This window comes from Coregonus clupeaformis, chromosome 16, assembly GCF_020615455.1.
Source record: "Coregonus clupeaformis isolate EN_2021a chromosome 16, ASM2061545v1, whole genome shotgun sequence".
NCBI classification, from domain to species: Eukaryota; Metazoa; Chordata; class Actinopteri; order Salmoniformes; family Salmonidae; genus Coregonus; species Coregonus clupeaformis.
This window is the reverse complement of record NC_059207.1, coordinates 52639402-52663747: the sequence shown is the minus strand read 5'-3', so window position 1 is coordinate 52663747 and position 24346 is coordinate 52639402. Positions and strand designations below refer to the sequence as shown.

At 42.5% G+C, this 24346-nt stretch overlaps 1 protein-coding gene across 3 annotated transcripts in view; it reads left to right on the top strand.

The window, feature by feature from the left end:
- Window positions 1-24346, top strand: part of LOC121584622 (synuclein, alpha interacting protein) — a 46699-nt gene that overhangs the window by 5279 nt on the left and 17074 nt on the right. For 2 of the 3 annotated variants that reach the window (XM_041900615.2, XM_041900614.2), the window contains exons 2-7: window positions 8000-8097; window positions 8399-8471; window positions 8622-9466; window positions 12788-12967; window positions 13398-13511; window positions 14263-14388. In XM_041900615.2, coding sequence (XP_041756549.1) covers window positions 8041-8097; window positions 8399-8471; window positions 8622-9466; window positions 12788-12967; window positions 13398-13511; window positions 14263-14388 — 1395 coding nt within the window. In that variant the 5' untranslated portion in view covers window positions 8000-8040. The remainder of the gene's footprint in view (window positions 1-7999; window positions 8098-8398; window positions 8472-8621; window positions 9467-12787; window positions 12968-13397; window positions 13512-14262; window positions 14389-24346) is intronic. The other variant, XM_041900616.2, reaches the window with a different exon arrangement.

Here is a 24346-nt window from a genome sequence, read left to right as displayed (position 1 = left end):
GTCAAGGTCCTGGAGTGGCCTAGCCAGTCTCCAGAACTGAACCCAATAGAACATCTTTGGAGGGAGCTGAAAGTCCGTATTGCCCAGCGACAGCCCCGAAACCTGAAGGATCTGGAGAAGGTCTGTATGGAGGAGTGGGCCAAAATCCCTGCTGCAGTGTGTGCAAACCTGGTCAAGACCTACAGGAAACGTATGATCTCTGTAATTGCAAACAAAGGTTTCTGTACCAAATATTAAGTTTTGCTTTTTTGATGTATCAAATACTTATGTCATGCAATAAAATGCAAATTAATTACTTAAAAATCGTACAATGTGATTTTCTGGATTTTTGTTTTAGATTCCGTCTCTCACAGTTGAAGTGTACCTATGATAAAAATTACAGACATGCTTTGCAAGTAGGAAAACCTGCAAAATCGTCAGTGTATCAAATACTTGTTCTCCCCACTGTATATATATATAGGGTTTTTTCTCATAGTTGCCGGGATGTCATGGGACCTACTAATATCAGTACACTCGTAACAACCTAACCATTACAAAACGTATATTCAATCAAATAAACCTCACGTAGCGAATAAGCCATTAAATTTTTTGTTGACCAAAATCGACACTCATTGACCTCCATACAAAACTCCTTGCTTGGTAATAGCTAGCTGGCAGCCTGGTAGCTGGCTTTAGCCTGGCTAAAAACAGAGCAAGCTAGCTAGCCTTTTTTAGCTTCCCACATCTACATGTGAAATAATCAGCTTTATAATTGAAAAAATATGCCCTGGCAAATATTCATATACTTGCCGGTGTAATCGAAAACTAGCCTAGGCAGCCGATGGTGGGCTCTGTATCTGGTGGGTTCTGTATTTGCACTATCATCTAGTTTTGATTTGCATTCCCAGTAATACACTCGTGTCCCCGTGGACCGTCTTGTACGTAAAGCATCCTCCATTCAGGCTGATAAGGCATCATTTTCTGATAAGGCGGGGGAAAAACGGGGAAAATATGTGTACTTTCTTTACGAGATACCATTTCCACCACCTTTCTAGTGGCTAATGCTTAGATATGATATTCCCAGATGTTGCATATCGCGTTGAGCCAATTAGGTCGCACATTCTGTTTACCCCTGGCTGAACGTAAGGCGCAACATCAGGAGGTAGCATTCCTAGACATTAGCCACTAGCATGGTGGTGGAAAATAGTGTTTCATAAAGAAAGTATGCATATTTTCCCAGTTTCTCTCTGCATTCTCCCCGTTTTTAAAGCTAGTTAACGAGGAATATGATGCCCCACGGGGGACACGAGTGTATTACTGGGAATACACATCGAGCCGAGACGATAGTGCATGGGTGCTAGATCTCCAATATCGGCTTCCTAGGCTAACCTAAAATATGATCCCAGTTTGATTCGCTGCTTGTGTATTCATTCCTATATCAACTAAAAATAGAACGTAATCATGTTTTGGTCACAGAGTGAAAAAGGCACATGGCTAGCTAGTTGTCTACAACAGGTTCTACCATTTTACAATAGCCTGTAATCACCTTTTTGGGTGGATTCTTGTTGTTTGGTATACTGTTTGAACAGTCTCTGAGATTATATTTGGTTAGTAATGCAAAATAGGCTACTTTGATGAATAGCCTATAGATCAGATCAAGGAACCAAGCGACAACTGCCCCCACAGCTGCAGAAGGAATGGCAGCTGCGGAAGGAATGGCGTGTCTCAATTTTCAGCTAGTAAAAAAGTATGTTGAATGCCGGAGCGTATTACAAGGAGCCGCCTCTTTTGTGACAAAAAACATTGCAACACTCTGTGACCCTTTTTCCTAACCTTAGCCTAATTCTCCTAACCTGCTACGTAAATTATCCTAACCTGCTGCGTGTGCTCTGCTAACCTGCTATGAAAAAGTCGCTTTCGGTCATAGCTGTATCGAAGTGGCGTGTTTTTAGGCTGTTCCAGCTAAGTAGCGGGACTTTGCGGTTATTACTAGTTACCACAGCCACAAAGTCAAAATTGGCTATATTGTAAAAAGTCATAAAAACAAACGTTAGGTTTTTGGTCTTAATTTAAAGTTAGGGTTAGGCATACAGTTAACAGTGTGGTTAAGGTTAGGTTTAAAATCCGATTTTAAGAGGCAACATTTTAGAAATAGACCGGGTTTATGACTTTGTAGCTGTGGTAACTAGTGACGACCAGACTTAGCCAAGCTAACGTAGTAGCCTGAGCAGCCGCTAGTGTGCGCTATAGATAGTGGAGATCCATAGCGTCTATTAGCGGCTGCCCAGGCTACTAGCCTAGGTATAGTATCTGTAGCCCATTAACCTAAAGTAACAGGCATAAAATAAACGCCAGAATCTAGATGCCCTACATACTGGTCTTGACTAGAAGGGGGAAAAACTGTCAGGGGAGGTTCTCTTCTGCACTGTTCAACCAATCCAGTAAATGTGGAAGAGGAGTTAAGATGGAGTGTCGCCTTGTTAATGTCCAAAAACGGAAGTTTCATCACAGGCTTGCTTTCCATTTCCCCTGAAACCTGGAACATCTGATTGTTGGGGACTCATCAGAGGCTTGTAGCCCATAAAACTAGCTATTTATTGTTGCTAATTGGGTTAAGGAAACAAAAACATAATTGAATGTAAGTATAAAAGGCGCAATCTGGGGTTCATATTCAGTGATCTTTTAAATTCTTGATATACAGTGTATTCGGAAAGTATTCAGACCCCTTGACTTTTTCCACATTTTGTACGTTACAGCCTTATTCTAAAATGGATTAAATTGTTTTTTCCCCCTCATCAATCTACACACAATACCTCATAATGACAAAGCAAAAACATGTTTTTAGAAGTTTTAACAAATTTATATAAACAAAACACTAAAATATCACATTTACATAAGTATTCAGACTCTTTACTCAGTACTTTGTTGAAGCACCTTTGCCAGCTGTTACGAACCCCGTGGCTTTAAGTCTAGGGTGGATGGAAAAGAGACCTGTAACATAACTCATGCTAATTAGAATATTGCCAACGAACAGTGAGAACAAAAATACGCCAACAACCAAAAAGCTACCGTCAAACACATTTTTTAAAATTATAAACGCACGGTAAAGGTTTGGGGAAAAGGGGCTGAGCAGGACCCAAGGAATGAAACAATAATGTCAAAAACCCCTAAACTGATCTTGCCTGCCTCAAGAACCGCTAAGCTTACTACTAACTACACAAAAATACAGTGGGTGGTCCGCTCAGGTCTAACTATTGTTTTTAGACAAAGTTTTCCTACGGGTAGTGTATGTTCAAGGGCAACTTGCTAAAAATCCCCTTTTCCCAGGAACAAACAAACAACATAGTTACCATATGGAGTAAACAGCAAATGAGTGAGTACACAAAAAAACAAGACACCACAGTATCCATACTCCCAAACAAAAAGAGTCTCTCCAGAAAACACAACTGACTGGCTTTTTAAAACCAGGGGATGTGATATGGTAATGTAAAACCAGAAACAGATGGTGCAATACAGAGGAGTGTCCACTGATTGGTCCACCTCGGCAATCAGTAGACGAACGGATGTCGGACACACCAACGACCACCAATCAGGAAAACAAGGGACACCTGTGATTAGGGCAGAAGGAGAGGAAAAACAAATACAGACACAGGATACCTGTATCCGTAACAAGTAATAATAATAGTACATACACTGAGTATACAAAACATTAAGAACACCTACTCTTTCCATGACATAGACTGACCAGGTGAATCCAGGTTACAATATGTATTACTTGTAAGTTATATACAATGTAGGTACTAAAGGGAATTAATGTTAATGGCATGTCCCTCTGGCTATGACAATCATATATATATATTTTTTTATCCGTAACACCAGCGATTACAGCCTCGTCTGCTTGGGTATGACGCTACAAGGTTGGTAGACCTGTATTTGGGGAGTTTCTCCCATTCTTCTCTGCAGATCCTCTCAAGCTCTGTCAGGTTGGATGGGGAGCGTCGCTGCATAGCTATTTTCATGTTCGATCGGGTTCAAGTCCGGACTCTGGCTGGGCCACTCAAGGACATTCAAAGACTTGTCCCGAAGCCACTCCTGCATTGTCTTGGCTATGTGCTTAGGGTCGTTGTCCTGTTGTAAGGTGAACCTTCGCCCCAGTCTGAGGTCCAGAGCGCTCTGGAGCAGGTTTTCATCAAAGATCTCTCTGTACTTTGCTCCGTTCATCTTTCCCTCGATCCTGACTAGTCTCCCAGTCCCTGCCGCTGAAAAACATCCCCACAGCGTGATGCTGCCAACACCATCCTTCACCGTAGGGATGGTGCCAGGTTTCCTCCAGACGTGATGCTTGGCATTCAGGCCAAGATGGTTGACCTTCTGGAAGTTTCTCCCATCTCCACAGAGGTCAGAGTGACCATCGGGTTCTTGGTCACCTCCCTGACCAAGGCCCTTCTCCCCCAATTGCTCAGTTTGGCCGGGCGGCCAGCTCTAGGAAGAGTCTTGGTGGTTCCAAACTTCTTCCATTTAAGAATGATGGAGGCCACTGTGTTCTTGTTTTTGGTACCCTTCCCCAGATCTGTGCCTCGACACAATCCTGTCTCGGAGCTCTACGGACAATTCCTTCGACCTTATGGCTTGGTTTTTGCTCTGACATGCACTGTCAACTGTAGGACCTTTTATATAGACAGGTGTGTGCCTTTCCAAATTATGTCCAATGAAGTGACTTTACCACAGGTGGATTGTAGCTTTAACTAGCTACTGACTTTTAGAAAGCTTTTCAGTTTGTACATGATCTAGCCTATATTTTCATTTTAAATTAATTTAGATAACAGGCTAATCTTGTAGCGAATGAAAAGGCAGCCTATTATTTATAGATTTCCCGACAGCCAATGAACTATAATTCTAGACCTACATTCTCAGATTATGCAGCTCCTGACACAATATTGGCAATCATACAGTTTCCACAGGAAAGGCTGTTGTTCATTCTTCCCTCAATAGCTGCATTCCAAATGGCACCCTATTCCCGAGCCTATGTAGTGCCTACAGCTTGATGGGGGTTATACAAGGCTACTATACAAAGCCTACTAATGATAATGACATTAACAACATTAATTATGATTATAATGATGATCATAATAATAATTGTAATAATAACAATAAGAAGGAGATCAAGGAAAAGGAGGATATACAGTGGGGGAAAAAAGTTTTTAGTCAGCCACCAATTGTGCAAGTTCTCCCACTTAAAAAGATGAGAGAGGCCTGTAATTTTCATCATAGGTACACGTCAACTATGACAGACAAAATGAGGGAAAAAAATCCAGAAAATCACATTGTAGGATTTTTAATGAATTTATTTGCAAATTATGGTGGAAAATAAGTATTTGGTCAATAACAAAAGTTTCTCAATACTTTGTTATATACCCTTTGTTGGCAATGACACAGGTCAAACGTTTTCTGTAAGTCTTCACAAGGTTTTCACACACTGTTGCTGGTATTTTGGCCCATTCCTCCATGCAGATCTCCTTTAGAGCAGTGATGTTTTGGGGCTGTCGCTGGGCAACACGGACTTTCAACTCCCTCCAAAGATTTTCGATGGGGTTGAGATCTGGAGACTGGCTAGGTCACTCCAGGACCTTGAAATGCTTCTTACGAAGCCACTCCTTCGTTGCCCGGGCGGTGTGTTTGGGATCATTGTCATGCTGAAAGACCCAGCCACGTTTCATCTTCAATGCCCTTGCTGATGGAAGGAGGTTTTCACTCAAAATCTCACGATACATGGCCACATTCATTCTTTCCTTTACACGGATCAGTCGTCCTGGTCCCTTTGCAGAAAAACAGCCCCAAAGCATGATGTTTCCACCCCCATGCTTCACAGTAGGTATGGTGTTCTTTGGATGCAACTCAGCATTCTTTGTCCTTCAAACACGACAAGTTGAGTTTTTACCAAAAAGTTATATTTTGGTTTCATCTGACCATATGACATTCTCCCAATCCTCTTCTGGATCATCCAAATGCACTCTAGCAAACTTCAGACGGGCCTGGACATGTACTGGCTTAAGCAGGGGGACACGTCTGGCACTGCAGGATTTGAGTCCCTGGCGGCGTAGTGTGTTACTGATGGTAGGCTTTGTTACTTTGGTCCCAGCTCTCTGCAGGTCATTCACTAGGTCCCCCCCGTGTGGTTCTGGGATTTTTGCTCACCGTTCTTGTGATCATTTTGACCCCACGGGGTGAGATCTTGCGTGGAGCCCCAGATCAAGGTAGATTATCAGTGGTCTTGTATGTCTTCCATTTCCTAATAATTGCTCCCACAGTTGATTTCTTCAAACCAAGCTGCTTACCTATTGCAGATTCAGTCTTCCCAGCCTGGTGCAGGTCTACAATTTTGTTTCTGGTGTCCTTTGACAGCTCTTTGGTCTTGGCCATAGTGGAGTTTGGAGTGTGACTGTTTGAGGTTGTGGACAGGTGTGTTTTATACTGATAACAAGTTCAAACAGGTGCCATTAATACAGGTAACGAGTGGAGGACAGAGGAGCCTCTTAAAGAAGAAGTTACAGGTCTGTGAGAGCCAGAAATCTTGCTTGTTTGTAGGTGACCAAATACTTATTTTCCACCATAATTTGCAAATAAATTCATTAAAAATCCTACAATGTGATCTTCTGGATTTTTTTTCCTCAATTTGTCTGTCATAGTTGACGTGTACCTATGATGAAAATTACAGGCCTCTCTCATCTTTTTAAGTGGGAGAACTTGCACAATTGGTGGCTGACTAAATACTTTTTTCCCCCACTGTAGGAGCGAGAGCTGTGTCCATATTATGTGTGACAAACAGGTGCTGTTAGATTACAATCATAATTTTCTGCCTGTTTGCAACAGTGTTAACAACACAAAATCAATTATAAGTAATACCAGTCTGTTCTAACGAAAACAAATTGTAAAGCCTTTATTACAGCATAGCACAGATTAAAAACAGCCGAATCTGTGAAATTGCTTTATCCAACATTTTGCCGTTGCGTGAGGCTTGGTGCTCATGGAATCAGTAGGCTATTAAACAAACACTCAAACAGGCAACAGATGCAAGATCTGTCTTATTTCTGTCTATAAATGGATGATTTATAAAGCCAGGCACATTTAACAGTTAGGCTATTGATTATAGACCTAATTAAGGTGGAGTTTCCTCTCTCCTCACTTTTCTTAGACAATTAGGCTAAGGAAGGGCTGTTTCCTCGTCTCTGCTGCTGCTGCCTCCACCGCATTGTTCTCAATCCCAATATGCTGGTCAACTTTACTATTATGCACATAGCAACATAGGGAAAGGCGGCAATTCTACGGCGCACTGAATATTATGTTTCAGAACCGCAGACAGCGACCGTATCCAAAATAATATTCAATTTATTAGTGTTGCCCCGTATTTTGACATAATATAACCATATACAATTTCAGTATCAAATGTCGTACAGTGATGGACTGTGCCATCCCCGCAGCCTCACCAATGGATTAGTCCACTGAGATGGGCGCGAATCAGACGGGTGTCTTATGCAACATGAAACATTTTTTCTCATTGCGACTGCTGGACTAAAGAAATCTCGGTCGACCAACAGCCTATTGACCAAACAATCGACCAGTCAACTAAATGGGGTCAGCCTTAAACACTGCACAGCTAATCACATTACGTTGAACATTCCAAATGAGTCACATAAAGGAATTAGCTAATAGACATTGATCAGCTTTGTTGGGTGACTTTTGGATCAAGCCAGTTCAACCAGCCACTCCAGGTCATAGAAACTTGGTCATCACAGATTTGCAGGAAGTGACCTATAGTCAATGGGTCTGTCCCAAATGGCAGCCTATTTCCTGTATAGTACACTACTTTTGACCAGAGCACTATGGGCCCTGGTCAAAAGTAGTGCACTCAATATGGAGTAGGGTGCTATTTAAGACACAGTCCAGATCTATAAATCACAAAGTTGTCTTTACTTAGGCTATAAATTAATGTGGAATGCTAATATCAGGCTTTATCATACAGGTTGCGTCTCACTAGGGTCTCAAGAATAATGCTGACTGAAGATGGATGCTCCTGAGTACTTGGATTTGGATGAGATTGACTTCACTGATGATTCAGTGGTGAGTAGAAGTCCAAAACTCAGGTTGTTGTACCAGAAATGGTGTCACACCATCTGGCTATGCCAGGGGATGTAATATAGTCTATGGGGCAGTTTCCCGGACACAGATTAAGGCTAATCCTGGACAAAAAATCATTTAAGATTCTCCAGTAAATTTGCTTTTTAGTCCAGGACTAGTCTTAATCTGAGTCTGGGGAAACCACCCCTATATGAAGTACTTTCTAGGCTACAGTTGGGTAAATGAATATTTCAATGTAATAAGCGCTTATAAACAAACGTTGATGGTCTTTTCCCTGTAAAAGTATTCTGTGACATCCTTGAAGAACATTCCAGAGCTGTCCAGAAGAAACGATGGTCAGGGAGAAGAAAGACAAGGTGTGTGTGTGTGTGTGTGTGTGTGGCGGTCTAGGCTATTATTGTAAAAAATATATATATACAAATGTAAAACATTATGAAAATGAAGCCCTTATTATTTTGTAGCACTATAGGTAGCCTAAATAAAACAAAAAACGTTCCTATCTTTAGCCCCAGCCATCAACTGGAGCCGTGGTGTGTCGTCACATAGTGGCGGTGGAATCAAGCCAACCGGCATCGCCGACGTCCACAGCAAATTCCGACCTGTGAAGAGGGTCTCGCCACTCAAACATCAACCGGAGACCTCTGACAATGAGAGCGACAGCAAGGCTCAGGCTCACAATGGGGAAGGCAGCAGCAAAGAGGAGGCCTCAGACAAAACACCTGCGGCCTGCGAAGGCCAGGGATTTAAAGCCAAGAGCCTGGGCACCGGAGGAGCTCTTTTTGGGGAGCTGGAGCACTACGACCTGGACATGGATGAGATACTGGACGTGCCTTACATTAAATCCAGCCAACATGTCTCTACTCTTCCCAGAGTTCCCCCTGACAAAAGGATGGTGGGCGGCGGTGGCAGTGCCACTGACAGGTGCCAGAGCGTTAAGACCTCAACACTTCCCCACCCTGAGAGCCTTGCAAGTGTCACCCAGTACTGTGTGCTTTCGCCCGTCAAGTGGTCTGATATGAGGAAGTTGAAATCTCTGGACCCGGACAATCACCGGCCACCAACTGGGGGCTATGACCACTCCACACCAAGCTCACTTAGCTGTTCCTCTGCCTCGGACGTGGATAAACCTTTAGCCAATAGGGCCTACCCAGAGCCACAGGCACACAAGACCGGAGGTGACACCCCTGGGAGCAGCCAGGCTATGATGTCCCCCCTCCAGGGCTGCGCTGGGGCCAGGCAGGACAACAGTAAGACCTGGAGCAGTACAAGACTGCACGGAGAGTGTGATGAGGAGACCAAGAAATCCCAGAACATCATCAATATCATCCGAGAGGGGCAGATTTCTCTGTTGGTAAGTCAACAGTATGGGGAAAATATACAGTGAGGGGGAAAAAATTATTTGATCCCCTGCTGATTTTGTACGTTTGCCCACTGACAAAGACATGATCAGTCTATAATTTTAATGGTAGGTTTACTTGAACAGTGAGAGACAGAATAACAACAAAAAAATCCAGAAAAACGCATGTCAAAAATGTTATAAATTGATTTGCATTTTAATGAGGGAAATAAGTATTTAACCCCTCTGCAAAACATGACTCAGTACTTGGTGGCAAAACCCTTGTTGGCAATCACAGAGGTCAGACGTTTCTTGTAGTTGGCCACCAGGTTTGCACACATCTCAGGAGGGATTTTGTTCCACTGCTCTTTGCAGATCTTCTCCAAGTCATTAAGGTTTTGAGGCTGATGTTTGGCAACTCGAACCTTCAGCTCCCTCCACAGATTTTCTATGGGATTAAGGTTTGGAGACTGGCTAGGCCACTCCAGGACCTTAATGTGCTTCTTCTTGAGCCACTCCTTTGTTGCCTTGGCCGTGTGTTTTGGGTCATTGTCATGTTGGAATACCCATCCACAACCCATTTTCAATGCCCTGGCTGAGGGAAGGAGGTTCTCACCCAAGATTTGACGGTACATGGCCCCGTCCATCGTCCCTTTGATGCAGTGAAGTTGTCCTTTCCCCTTAGCAGAAAAACACCCCCAAAGCATGATGTTTCCTCCTCCATGTTTGACGGTGGGGATGGTGTTCTTGGGGTCATAGGCAGCATTCCTCCTCCTCCAAACACGGCGAGTTGAGTTGATGCCAAAGAGCTTGATTTTGGTCTCATCTGACCACAACACTTTCACCCAGTTATCCTCTGAATCATTCAGATGTTCATTGGCAAACTTCAGACGGCCCTGTATACAGTGGGGAAAAAAAGTATTTAGTCAGCCACCAATTGTGCAAGTTCTCCCACTTAAAAAGATGAGAGAGGCCTGTAATTTTCATCATAGGTACACGTCAACTATGACAAACAAAATGAGAAAAAAAAATCCAGAAAATCACATTGTAGGATTTTTTATGAATTTATTGGCAAATGATGGTGGAAAATAAGTATTTGGTCAATAACAAAAGTTTCTCAATACTTTGTTATATACCCTTTGTTGGCAATGACACAGGTCAAACGTTTTCTGTAAGTCTTCACAAGGTTTTCACACACTGTTGCTTGTATTTTGGCCCATTCCTCCATGCAGATCTCCTCTAGAGCAGTGATGTTTTGGGGCTGTCGCTGGGCAACACAGACTTTCAACTCCCTCCAAAGATTTTCTATGGGGTTGAGATCTGGAGACTGGCTAGGCCACTCCAGGACCTTGAAATGCTTCTTACGAAGCCACTCCTTCGTTGCCCGGGCGGTGTGTTTGGGATCATTGTCATGCTGAAAGACCCAGCCACGTTTCATCTTCAATGCCCTTGCTGATGGAAGGAGGTTTTCACTCAAAATCTCACGATACATGGCCCCATTCATTCTTTCCTTTACACGGATCAGTCGTCCTGGTCCCTTTGCAGAAAAACAGCCCAAAAGCATGATGTTTCCACCCCCATGCTTCACAGTAGGTATGGTGTTCTTTGGATGCAACTCAGCATTCTTTGTCCTCCAAACATGACGAGTTGAGTTTTTACCAAAAAGTTATATTTTGGTTTCATCTGACCATATGACATTCTCCCAATCCTCTTCTGGATCATCCAAATGCACTTCAGACGGGCCTGGACATGTACTGGCTTAAGCAGGGGGACACGTCTCGCACTGCAGGATTTGAGTCCCTGGCGGCGTAGTGTGTTACTGATGGTAGGCTTTGTTACTTTGGTCCCAGCTCTCTGCAGGTCATTCACTAGGTCCCCCCGTGTGGTTCTGGGATTTTTGCTCACCGTTCTTGTGATCATTTTGACCCCACGGGGTGAGATCTTGCGTGGAGCCCCAGATTGAGGGAGATTATCAGTGGTATTGTATGTCTTCCATTTCCTAATAATTGCTCCCACAGTTGATTTCTTCAAACCAAGCTGCTTACCTATTGCAGATTCAGTCTTCCCAGCCTGGTGCAAGTCTACAATTTTGTTTCTGGTGTCCTTTGACAGCTCTTTGGTCTTGGCCATTGTGGAGTTTGGAGTGTGACTGTTTGAGGTTGTGGACAGGTGTCTTTTATACTGATAACAAGTTCAAACAGGTGCCATTAATACAGGTAACGAGTGGAGGACAGAGGAGCCTCTTAAAGAAGAAGTTACAGGTCTGTGAGAGCCAGAAATCTTGCTTGTTTGTAGGTGACCAAATACTTATTTTCCACCATAATTTGCAAATAAATTCATAAAAAATCCTACAATGGGATTTTCTGGATTTTTTTTTTCTCAATTTGTCTGTCATAGTTGACGTGTACCTATGATGAAAATTACAGGCCTCTCTCATCTTTTTAAGTGGGAGAACTTGCACAATTGGTGGCTGACTAAATACTTTTTTTCCCCACTGTATGTGCTTTCGTGAGCAGGGGGACCTTGCGGGCGCTGCAGGATTTCAGTCCTTCACGGCGTAGTGTGTTACCAATTGTTTTCTTGGTGACTATGGTCCCAGCTGCCTTGAGATCATTGAGAAGATCCTCCCGTGTAGTTCTGGGCTGATTCCTCACCGTTCTCATGATCATTGCAACTCCACGAGGTGAGATCTTGCATGGAGCCCCAGGCCGAGGGAGATTGACAGTTCTTTGGTGTTTCTTCCATTTGCGAATAATCACACCAACTGCTGTCACCTTCTCACCAAGCTGCTTGGCAATGGTCTTGTAGCCCATTCCAGCCTTGTGTAGGTCTACAATCTTTTCCCTGACATCCTTGGAGAGCTCTTTGGTCTTGGCCATGGTGGAGAGTTTGGAATCTGATTGATTGCGTCTGTGGACAGGTGTCTTTTATACAGGTAACAAACTGATTAGGAGCACTCCCTTTAAGAGTGTGCTCCTAATCTCAGCTCGTTACCTGTATAAAAGACACCTGGGAGCCAGAAATCTTTCTGATTGTGAGGGGGTCAAATACTTATTTCCCTCATTAAAATGCAAATAAATGTAAAAAAAAATTGACATGCGTTTTTCTGGATTTTTTTGTTGTTATTCTGTCTCTCACTGTTCAAATAAACCTACCATTATAATTATAGACTGATCATGTCTTTGTCAGTGGGCAAACGTACAAAATCAGCAGGGGATCAAATACCGTTTTCCCTCACTGTACCTAGCCATAACAATATAGTAGTAGGCTATATGAACAATACCATTTTGCATCAACAAGTCACTGAGTGTTTTTCCTGGTGTTCTCTGGCCACAGCCTCACCTGGCGGCTGATAACCTGGAGCTGATCCAGGACGAGGAGGGGAACAACCTGCTCCACATCTCTGCGGCCCAGGGCCACGCTGACTGCCTGCAGCACCTCACCTCCCTCATGGGAGAGGACTGCCTCAACGAGCGCAACAACCACCAGCTTACACCTGCTGGGCTCGGGGTGAAGGTGAGTGATGGGGTGAGAGGTTGGGTCAGGGCCTCTAGAAAACGTAACTTTGTGGACATGGCGAATCAACCGTGTCCAATCATGTCCACCTGCCATGTCAACCAAGGCAGACGTCTAGGTTTCATTCTAAATGGCACCCTATGGGCCCTGGTCAAAGGTAGTGCACTATATAGTGAATAGGGTGCTATTTGGAACGCATGCCTACTAGAGTTGGTTGTTAGTTAAGATCTTGATATTCCTGTGGGGAAAGATGACACCATGTCTCTGGCTGTGCAAGTCTGGGTTTTGGATACTTGGCTGTATTAGTCACGTTTACCCTCTTTCATTCCCTGTCTTCAATAAAAGAGCATCAGGACAGTGTCTGCATCAAACTGATCTACAGAATAACCTGTGGGTGTTTGCGTGCTTGCATGTGTTTGTGTGCGTGCAGAACGGCCATTTGGAGTGTGTGCGCTGGATGGTGAGTGAGACGGAGGCAATCGCAGAGCTGAGCTGTAGCCGAGAGCACCCCAGTCTCATCCACTACGCAGCCCGCTATGGACAGGTGAGGGAGACACACACCATCTTATAACCCTGTCATTGGGAAAATCTGCAACAGTCACCTTTATTCGACAAGTACATTTACATGTACCAGGAATTTGACCTGGTGGATTGGTGCTATAACCGAAAATACAGACAGAATCTAGACATACAGTATATATAACATAGATACAGTAAAAACAAAACAATTACACATGATAAGAGCTATATATATACACAATTAATTCTGTAATATGTAACTTTTTGGGCGACCCGAGCAATTCACATAGAAATGTGGGTTATAGATCTGTCATTCTTATTGAAAGCAAGTCTAAGAAGTGGTAGATCTGTTCTATGTGCACTATTTCAATGCTTCCTGTGCTTAAGTTTAGTTTTTGAGTCTTACTTTCTGTTTTGTACACCAGCTGAAAATACAATATTTTTGGTTATGGAAAAGTTATTTCACAGCTGTTTAGATGGTGTAATGATTCTCTACACTTGCTTGTTTTGTAAAATATAAACTGAAATTAGGCTAGTAAGCTAACTCAGAATTTTAGCAACCAGGAAATGGCGGAGCGATTTCTGTGTAGTGCATCTTTAAGTGTGGAAATATATACAGTATATTGCAGTATGGTCACCACTGCAGCATTTCTGTCACCGCAATATCTATCCACACTTAATATTGTGTAGTATGACTATTGAATCCCATTTTCTTTCGTCTTTTTTATTTTATTTTATTTTTTTGTCCTTTTGGATGTTCATGATCTCTCTTTTAGGAAAAGGTTCTGCTGTGGCTGCTCCAATTCATGCAAGAGCAAGCCATTTCTCTGGACGAAGTGGACCAGTACGGAAACAGTGCAGTGCATGTAGCCGCTCAGTACGGCCATCTCACTTGCATTCAGGTATGTGGTCCTCTGCTAGGCGCACCGGTTTATGTCAAGAACTGCAATGCTGCCGGGTTTTGTACGCTCAACAGTTTCCCGTGTGTATCAAAAATGGTTCACCCGCCATAGGACAACCAGCCAACTTGACACACGTGGGAAGTATTGGAGATATTGATTCTTTGACTCCCCAAAAAATATATAATACAGTGGGGAAAAAAAGTATTTAGTCAGCCACCAATTGTGCAAGTTCTCCCACTTAAAAAGATGAGAGAGGCCTGTAATTTTCATCATAGGTACACGTCAACTATGACAGACAAATTGAGAATTTTGTAGGATTTTTAATGAATTTATTTGCAAATTATGGTGGAAAATAAGTATTTGGTCACCTACAAACAAGCAAGATTTCTGGCTCTCACAGACCTGTAACTTCTTCTTTAAGAGGCTCCTCTGTCCTCCACTCGTTACCTGTATTAATGGCACCTGTTTGAACTTGTTATCAGTATAAAAGACACCTGTCCACAACCTCAAACAGTCACACTCCAAACTCCACTATGGCCAAGACCAAAGAGCTGTCAAAGGACACCAGAAAAAAAATTGTAGACCTTTACCAGGCTGGGAAGACTGAATCTGCAATAGGTAAGCAGCTTGGTTTGAAGAAATCAACTGTGGGAGCAATTATTAGGAAATGGAATACATACAAGACCACTGATAATCTCCCTCGATCTGGGGCTCCACGCAAGATCTCACCCCGTGGGGTCAAAATGATCACAAGAACGGTGAGCAAAAATCCCAGAACCACACGGGGGGACCTAGTGAATGACCTGCAGAGAGCTGGGACCAAAGTAACAAAGCCTACCATCAGTAACACACTACGCCGCCAGGGACTCAAATCCTGCAGTGCCAGACGTGTCCCCCTGCTTAAGCCAGTACATGTCCAGGCCCGTCTGAAGTTTGCTAGAGTGCATTTGGATGATCCAGACGAGGATTGGGAGAATGTCATATGGTCAGATGAAACCAAAATATAACTTTTTGGAAAAAACTCAACTCGTCGTGTTTGGAAGACAAAGAATGCGGAGTTGCATCCAAAGAACACCATACCTACTGTGAAGCATGGGGGTGGAAACATCATGCTTTGGGGCTGTTTTTCTGCAAAGGGACCAGGACGACTGATCCGTGTAAAGGAAAGAATGAATGGGGCCATGTATCGTGAGATTTTGAGTGAAAACCTCCTTCCATCAGCAAGGGCATTGAAGATGAAACGTGTCTGGGTCTTTCAGCATGACAATGATCCCAAACACACCGCCCGGGCAACGAAGGAGTGGCTTCGTAAGAAGCATTTCAAGGTCCTGCAGTGGCCTAGCCAGTCTCCAGATCTCAACCCCATAGAAAATCTTTGGAGGGAGTTGAAAGTCCGTGTTGCCCAGCGACAGCCCCAAAACATCACTGCTCTAGAGGAGATCTGCATGGAGGAATGGGCCAAAATACCAGCAACAGTGTGTGAAAACCTTGTGAAGACTTACAGAAAACGTTTGACCTGTGTCATTGCTAACAAAGGTTATATAACAAAGTATTGAGAAACTTTTGTTATTGACCAAATACTTATTTTCCACCATAATTTGCAAATAAATTCATTAAAAATCCTACAATGTGATTTTCTGGATTTTTTTCCCTCATTTTGTCTGTCATAGTTGACGTGTACCTATGATGAAAATTACAGGCCTCTCTCATCTTTTTAAGTGGGAGAACTTGCACAATTGGTGGCTGACTAAATACTTTTTTCTCCCACTGTATATACATACTGAACAAAAATATAAACGCAACATGCAACAATTTCAACGATTGTATTGTCCCCAGCACAAGGTGCACCTGTGTAATGATCATGCTGTTTAATCAGCTTCTTGATATGCCACACCTGTCAGGTGGATGGTTTATCTTTGCAAAGGAGAAATACTCACTAACAAGGATGTAAACAAATTTGTGCACAATTTGAGAGAAATAAGCTTTTTGTGCATATGGAACATTTATGGGATCTTTTATTTCAGCTCATGAAACATGGGACCAACACTTTACATGTTGCATTTATACTTTTGTTCAGTGTATATTTTTTTAGGTAGCGTTAGCTAGCACTAGTCTGCTGTACCTGCGCTGAAACTCTGAGTGCTTTAATTAATCCTATAGCTTGTTCTCCGTATTCTTTTTAGTGAGCCAACATGCTTCAGCACCTTTATTTCCATGATTGATCCAAACTCATGGCTCTCTCGTGTCTCTCTGCAGCAGATATGTAGTGAGCAATATGTTTGGAACATCGAATCGCAATAAAATCGCAGTATAGAATCGCAACACATATATAATCGTGATACATGTCATATCGGCACCTACATTGCCCTCCTGAACTAATTGCACCCTAGGTAAATGTGAACAAAAAAGGCTGTGAAAAAATTGTACAATGAAAATATCATATCTAACCTTTTAATTGAGTTAAAATTGTTCAAAGAAAATAAAATCGTCATCATGAAATAATTACTTTATTCAAAAACATGCATGTCACAATTATCTGCATTTAGTTCTTTTTGCACCCTCCCTTTGCCAAGATAACAGCTGTGAGTTGTCTCCTATAATGTCTCCTGTGGTCCTCTGTAGCTCAGCTGGTAGAGCACGGCGCTTGTAACGCCAAGGTAGTGGGTTCAATCCCCGGGACCACCCATACACAAAAATGTATGCACCCATGACTGTAAGTCGCTTTGGATAAAAGCGTCTGCTAAATGGCATATTATATTATTATTATTATTATAATGTTTGATGAGGTGGGAGAACACATAGGAAGGGATTTGAGACCATTCCTCCATACAGCAACTCTCCAGATCCTTCAGATTCCTTGGTCCTCGGTTGTGGACTGTCCTCTTCAGCTCACCCCACAGGTTTTCAACGGGTTTAGGTCAGGGGACTGGGATGGCCATTGCAAAAGCTTGATTCTATGGTCAGTGAACCATTTTCTTGTTGATTTGGAGGTACAGTATGCTTTCGATCGTTGTCCTGCTGGAAGCTCCAACGATGACCCAGTTTTAGCCTCCTGGCAGAGGCAGACAGGTTTTGGCCTAAAATCTCCTGGGTCTTGATGGAGTCCATGATGCCATGTATCCTAACAAAGTTCACAGGGCCTAACAAACAGCCTCACAACATCACAGATCTACCACCATACTTCACAGTTGGGATTAGGTTATTTTCTGCATGACCATGGCTCTTTTTACGCCAAACGCACCTCTGGTGTTGTTGCCAAAAAGCTATATTTTAGTCTCATCAGACCATAGAACCTGGTTCCAATCAAAGTTCAAATGACATTTAGCAAACTCCAGGCGCTTACATTTGTGGTTTGGTGACAGCAGAGGCTTTCTTCTGGCAACCCTTCCAAATCATCTGTTGGCTTTTAGACGGCGTCTAATTGTAGTTTTGGAGACTTGGTGACCCCAAGATGTAACCAACTTCTGCAATTCTCCAACTGTGATCCTTGGAGATTGTTTTGCCACTTGAACCATCCGTCTCACTGTGCGTTCAGGCAAAGTACACTTGCGTCCTCTTCCAGGTAGGTTCATCACAGCTCTAGCTATTTTTTTATTTTTTTTTATTGCCCTTATAATGGAGGGATATTTTCAGGCGTGTAGCTATTTACTTATAGCCATTGTCTGATTTGTGATGGTCAAAAACCTTTTGTCTCATTTTATTTGTGTGTTCTCTGGCCTTTCCCATGTTGATGGATGACTACGGCTGTTACAGTGACCGTATTACCACCACACCGGGGATCACTAGTCATTAAGGCAGCCAAATTCCACGTGACCGTTTAGTCACGGTAATTAGGCTGCTCCAAGCTCTGATGCTGCTGATGGTCATTAGTAGCCTACCAAACTTGCTAACTGCCTGGTACTCAGCACTCTATTGTCCCTCTAATCACTCTGACATCAATGCAAATGTAATCGAAAATCTAATCAAACACTTCATGAGAGCCCATGAGCTCATGTTGCGCAACCTTTCTATAGGCTATGCAATTGCGTTAAAACAAGGTGATGTCCTCTTAAAAAGAGGAACCCATCAGCTTTCTGTAGGCTAGGCCTACTATATTTATTTCTCAACTTTCCTAATATTAAGCACATTGCTTCTCTTTACAACAGGAGTATAGCCTACCTGGCTGGCATGAAAATGAACCACGGGAAAAGCGTCCTCCATTCGCTATTTAAGTGCATGGATTGCATGTATTTTTTACCCTGCCCCTATTTCGAGACGTGCATGATAATGGTCCGTTCTAAATCAAAACAAATTTCACACATATATTATTTAGTATATGTAAAGACAAGATTAAATCAAGAATAGTCTGATGGGTGACAATATTAGCCTATGACTGGTGAATTATACATTATCACTTGTGAATGATGCCCAACATAAGGCAAGAAACAATGCATGCCTTTTTTTGTGTGTGTGACTTTTTCAAATCATAGTTGCACACCTCATGTAGCCTAGCCTATATGTTTTAATAAGGTTTGTATCACAACTAAAGTGGCCAAATAACTATTTAAAATTAAGCACATTAATCCACTTTACAGCGGGTGTAGACTAACTGGCATAAATATGCAGCATGTCCTCTGTAGCTCAATTGGTAGAGCATGGCGCTTGTAACGCCAGGGTAGTGGGTTCGATCCCCGGGACCACCCATACGTAAAAATGTATGCACACATGACTAAGTCGCTTTGGATAAAAGCGTCTGCTAAATGGCATATTATTATTATTATTATTATTATTATTATTATTATGTGAGTTTCAAGTTTGGGGAAGATAATTTTCACCATAAAAATGCACCTTTGTAATTACATTTACATTTACATTTTAGTCATTTAGCAGACGCTCTTATCCAGAGCGACTTAGTTAGTGAATACATTTATTTTTTTTTTATACTGGCCCCCCGTGGGAATCGAACCCACAACCCTGGCGTTGCAAACACCATGCTCTATCAACTGAGCTACATCCCTGCCGGCCATTCCCTCCCCTACCCTGGACGACGCTGGGCCAATTGTGCGCCGCCCATGAGTCTCCCGGTCGCGGCCGGCGGCGACAGAGCCTGGATACGAACCAGGATCTCTAGTGGCACAGTTAGCACTGCGATGCAGTGCCTTAGACCACTGCGCCACTCAGGAGTATAATAAAAGCATTAAATGCATAATCACATTTACGGTCACTTTTGATAATGGTATTTTCGCGCTAATAGCCTACTGCCGTGCGCGCATTGCTACGCTTATAATGTGAAGAAATAGCTGAATAGTTTATTAACATTTTAAGCTAAACGTTCTGATCTGTTGCGTCAGCCTCATTGCGTAAAAAAGTTATTTTGATGCTAGTGGTTATATTAATTTGGGATCTATCGCGTCCCACAGCTGTCCCAGACTATGTTTGGAATATTTATTTCTCACACAGAATAGAATAGGTCAACTTTTGTACTATGGGGGGTAGTAGATTTACATAGGCCAGGCCTACTCATCTTGTTGGTTGACGAAAGTAAATGTGGAAGTTCTTCCAATATCTTCAATATGCGCCTCAGAATTGGATAAGGATGCACGCAGTTGCGTCCATGATGTGTCTGTCTTCACTTGTAGCCTGTGAGAAAGACCCGATCATGTGACGGAGAGCCATTTGAGTGAGAGGTGCTTCGAAGCACGCATGGAGAATGGAATTATAATTATTATATTCAGCCCAAGGGCACAACGGCTGCTGGCCGCAAAAGGCATGCATTTTTTTGGGGTGGGGGGGCATTACGGCCACACAAAGGGGATGCCGTCGGTAAATTCGAGGCATTATAATTTGCTTGTCAAATTGTGAATGAGAGACTGATGAAGTGTGTACAGCCTGCACAAAAAAACAAAGCAGAGCTCATGCCTTTTCATGCAAACTTTTTTCAAATCATCATTAGTCGCATCATGCAGCCTTAGAATGTATTAAAAATCAAAACATATATCACAACTAAAGTTACATAAATAACTCTAAATTAAGCATGTAGGAGTACCTGTTTCTTTGTTAACTGCTCAACACAGAATAGCCACATGTGCGCACTCCCTCAAATCGTTTGGAGAAAATATCCTTTCTATTTAATCAGTTCTATTCAATTGTATTCTTCATACTATAAAATAATGCCACGGAATTCTAAGCAAATCTTGTCTGCTAAATGAACTAGTGTAGCCCACAGCCATATGCCATAGCCAGATCAGGACCTAACTTAAGGACAACTCAGAGTATGCTATTCTGTTCTTCTGAAATAGACTACATTCATATCATGTTTCTTTAGACCTGTCTAAAATAAATAATGGATTTATTGTGGAGGTGTAGCCTATATTACATGGATTTATTAAACTTTTTTAAATGTAGATGTTCCAAAGGTCTGCATCAGTGGCTTGTAGGCTATGTGTGGATGCCAGGAGATGCTAAATGTGTTTATGTTAATGAAAGGTCCATTACCGTGAGACCGGCAGTTATTTGCTTGACAATCACCGGCTGACAAAATGTTGTGTCTGGCACAGCCCTATGGATGACTAAGGGAGTTTAGCCTGTGTCACCTCATATTTATACCCCAGTGAAACAGGAAGTTATGGATGACCACTTAAGAGGTCCCAAAGACTCAGCTGAACTTTAAAAAGTACAATCTTAATCGGAATATACAGTACCAGTCAAAAGTTTGGACACACCTACTCATTCCAGGGTTTTTCTTTAATCTTTACTATTTTCTACATTTTAGAATAATAGTGGAGACATCTAAACTATTAAATAACACATATGGAATCATGTAGTAACCAAAAAAGTGTTAAACAAATCAAAATATATTTTATATTTAAGATTCTTTAAATATCCAACCTTTGCCTTGATGACAGCTTTGCACACTCTTGGCATTCTCTCAACCAGCTTCAAGAGATAGTCACCTGGAATGCATTTTAATTAACAGGTTTGCCTTGTTAAAAGTTAATTTGTGGAATTTCTTTCCTTCTTAATGCGTTTGAGCCAATCAGTTGTGTTGTGACAAGGTAGGGGTGGTATACAGAAGATAGCCCTATTTGGTAAAAGATCAAGTCCATATTATGGCAAGAACAGCTCAAATAAGCAAAGAGAAATGACAGTCCATCATTACTTTAAGACATGAAGGTCAGTCAATCCGGAAAATGTCAAGAACTTTGAAAGTTTCTTCAAGTGCAGTCGCAAAAACCATCAAGCGCTATGATGAAATTGGCTCTCATGAGGACCGCCACTGGAAAGGAAGACCCAGAGTTACCTCTGCTGCAGAGGATAAGTTAATTAGAGTTACCAGCCTCAGAAATTGCAGCCCAAATAAATGCTTCACAGAGTTCAAGTAACAGTCACATCTCAACATCAACTGTTCAGAGGAGACTGCGTGAATCAGGCCTTCATGGTCGAATTGCTGCAAAGAAACCACTACTAAAGGACACCAATAAGAAGAAGAGACTTGCTTGGGCCAAGAAACACGAGCAATGGACATTAGACCGGTGGAAATCTGTCCTTTGGTCTGATGAGTCCAAATTTGAGAGATGATGATTTCCGCATGTGTGGTTCCAACCGTGAAGCATGGAGGAAGAGGTGTGGGGGTGCTTTGTTGGTGACACTGTCTGTGATTTTATTTAGAATTCAAGGCACACTTAACCAGCATGGCTACCACCGCATTCTGCAGTGTTACGCCAACAAATCTAGTTTGCGCTAAGGGACTATCATTTGTTTTTCAACAGGACAATGACCCAACATACCTCCAATCTGTGTAAGGGCTATTTGACCAAGACGGAGAGTGATGGAGTGCTGCATCAGATGTCCTGGCCTCCACAGTCACCCAACCTCAACCCAATTGAGATGGTTTGGGATGAGTTGGACCACAGAGTGAAGGAAAAGCAGTCAACAAGTGCTCAGCATATGTGGAAACTCCTTCAAGACTGTTGGAAAAGCATTCCAGGTGAAGCTGGTTGAGAGAATGCCAAGAGTGTGCAAAGTTGTCATCAAGGCAAAGGGTGGTTACTTTGAAGAATCTCAAATATAAAATATATTTTGATAAGTTTAATACTTTTTTTGGTTACTACAATGTAGAAAATAGTACATATAAAGAAAAACCCTTGAATGAGTAGGTGTGTCCAAACTTTGGCTGGTACTGTACATCAATTAGATTTTGTTCATAAGAATTTCTAGGGGTGCCAATAATTGTGGCACACATGTTTTTGAATAAAATAATTTTCACTAATTTAAAGATTCATATGATATTTTGAGTGTAAGATCAAGCTGATAAACAACAATTACATTTTTTCAAAGCCATTTTGTTCATATTTACCTAGGGTGCCAATAATTCAGGAGGGCACAGTAGTATTGTGCCAATGTTGTATTGTGAGGTACCTGTCAATTCCCAGCCCAAATATATATATATTGTGCACTTCTCTATAAAAGAGAGGATCCGTACTGGACTTTAGACTGTGCTTTAACACACTTATAATAAGGAGGCGGGACGGATATATTACTCCTGATTGTTTCCTGATGTTGATTCAGCAAGCCAGATGTATCAAAAGTATGTTTTGAATGGTCAGTGACCACATATATATTTTGCATCTTCAAAGTGGTAGGCATGTTGTGTAAATCAAATGATACAAACCCCCAAAAAATCCATTTTAATTCTAGGGTGTAAGGCAACAAAAAAGGATAAATGCCAAGGGGTGTGAATACTTTCACATACCACTATATACAGTGAGGGGAAAAAAGTATTTGATCCCCTGCTGATTTTTGTACTTTTGCCCACTGACAAAGAAATGATCAGTCTATAATTTTAATGGTAAGTTTATTTGAACAGTGAGACAGAATAACAACAAAAAAATCCTGAAAAACGCATGTCAAAAATGTTATAAATTGATTTGCATTTTATTGAGGGAAATAAGTATTTGACCCCTCTGCAAAACATGACTTAGTACTTGGTGGCAAAACCTTGTTGGCGATCAGACGTTCCTTGTAGTTGGCCACCAGGTTTGCACACATCTCAGGAGGGATTTTGTCCCACTCCTCTTTGCAGATCTTCTCCAAGTCATTAAGGTTTCAAGGCTGACGTTTGGCAACTCAAACCTTCAGCTCCCTCCACAGATTTTCTATGGGATTAAGGTCTGGAGACTGGATAGGCCACTCCAGGATCTTAATGTCCTTCTTCTTGAGCCACTCCTTTGTTGCCTTGGCCGTGTGTTTTGGGTCATTGTCATGCTGGAATACCCATCCACGACCCATTTTCAATGCCCTGGCTGAGGGAAGGAGGTTCTCACCCAAGATTTGACGGTACATGGCCCCGTCCATCGTCCCTTTGATGCGGTGAAGTTGTCCTGTCCTCTTAGCAGAAAAACACCCCCAAAGCATAATGTTTCCACCTCCATGTTTGACGGTGGGGATGGTGTTCTTGGGGTCATAGGCAGCATTCCTCCTCCTCCAAACACGGCGAGTTGAGTTGATGCCAAAGAGCTCCATTTTGGTCTCATCTGACCACAACACTCACCCAGTTATCCTCTGAATCATTCAGATGTTCATTGGCAAACTTCAGACGGGCCTGTATATGTGCTTTCTTGAGCAGGGGGACCTTGCGGGCGCTGCAGGATTTCAGTCCTTCACGGTGTAGTGTGTTACCAATTGTTGTCTTGGTGACTATGGTCCCAGCTGCCTTGAGATCATTGACAAGATCCTCCCATGTAGTTCTGGGCTGATTCCTCACCGTTCTCATGATCGTTGCAACTCCACGAGGTGAGATCATGCATGGAGCCCCAGGCCGAGGGAGATTGACAGTTCTTTTGTGTTTCTTCCATTTGCGAATAATCACACCAACTGTTGTCACCTTCTCGCCAAGCTGCTTGGTGATGGTCTTGTAGCCCATTCCAGCCTTGTGTAGGTCTACAATCTTGTCCCTGACATCCTTGGAGAGCTCTTTGGT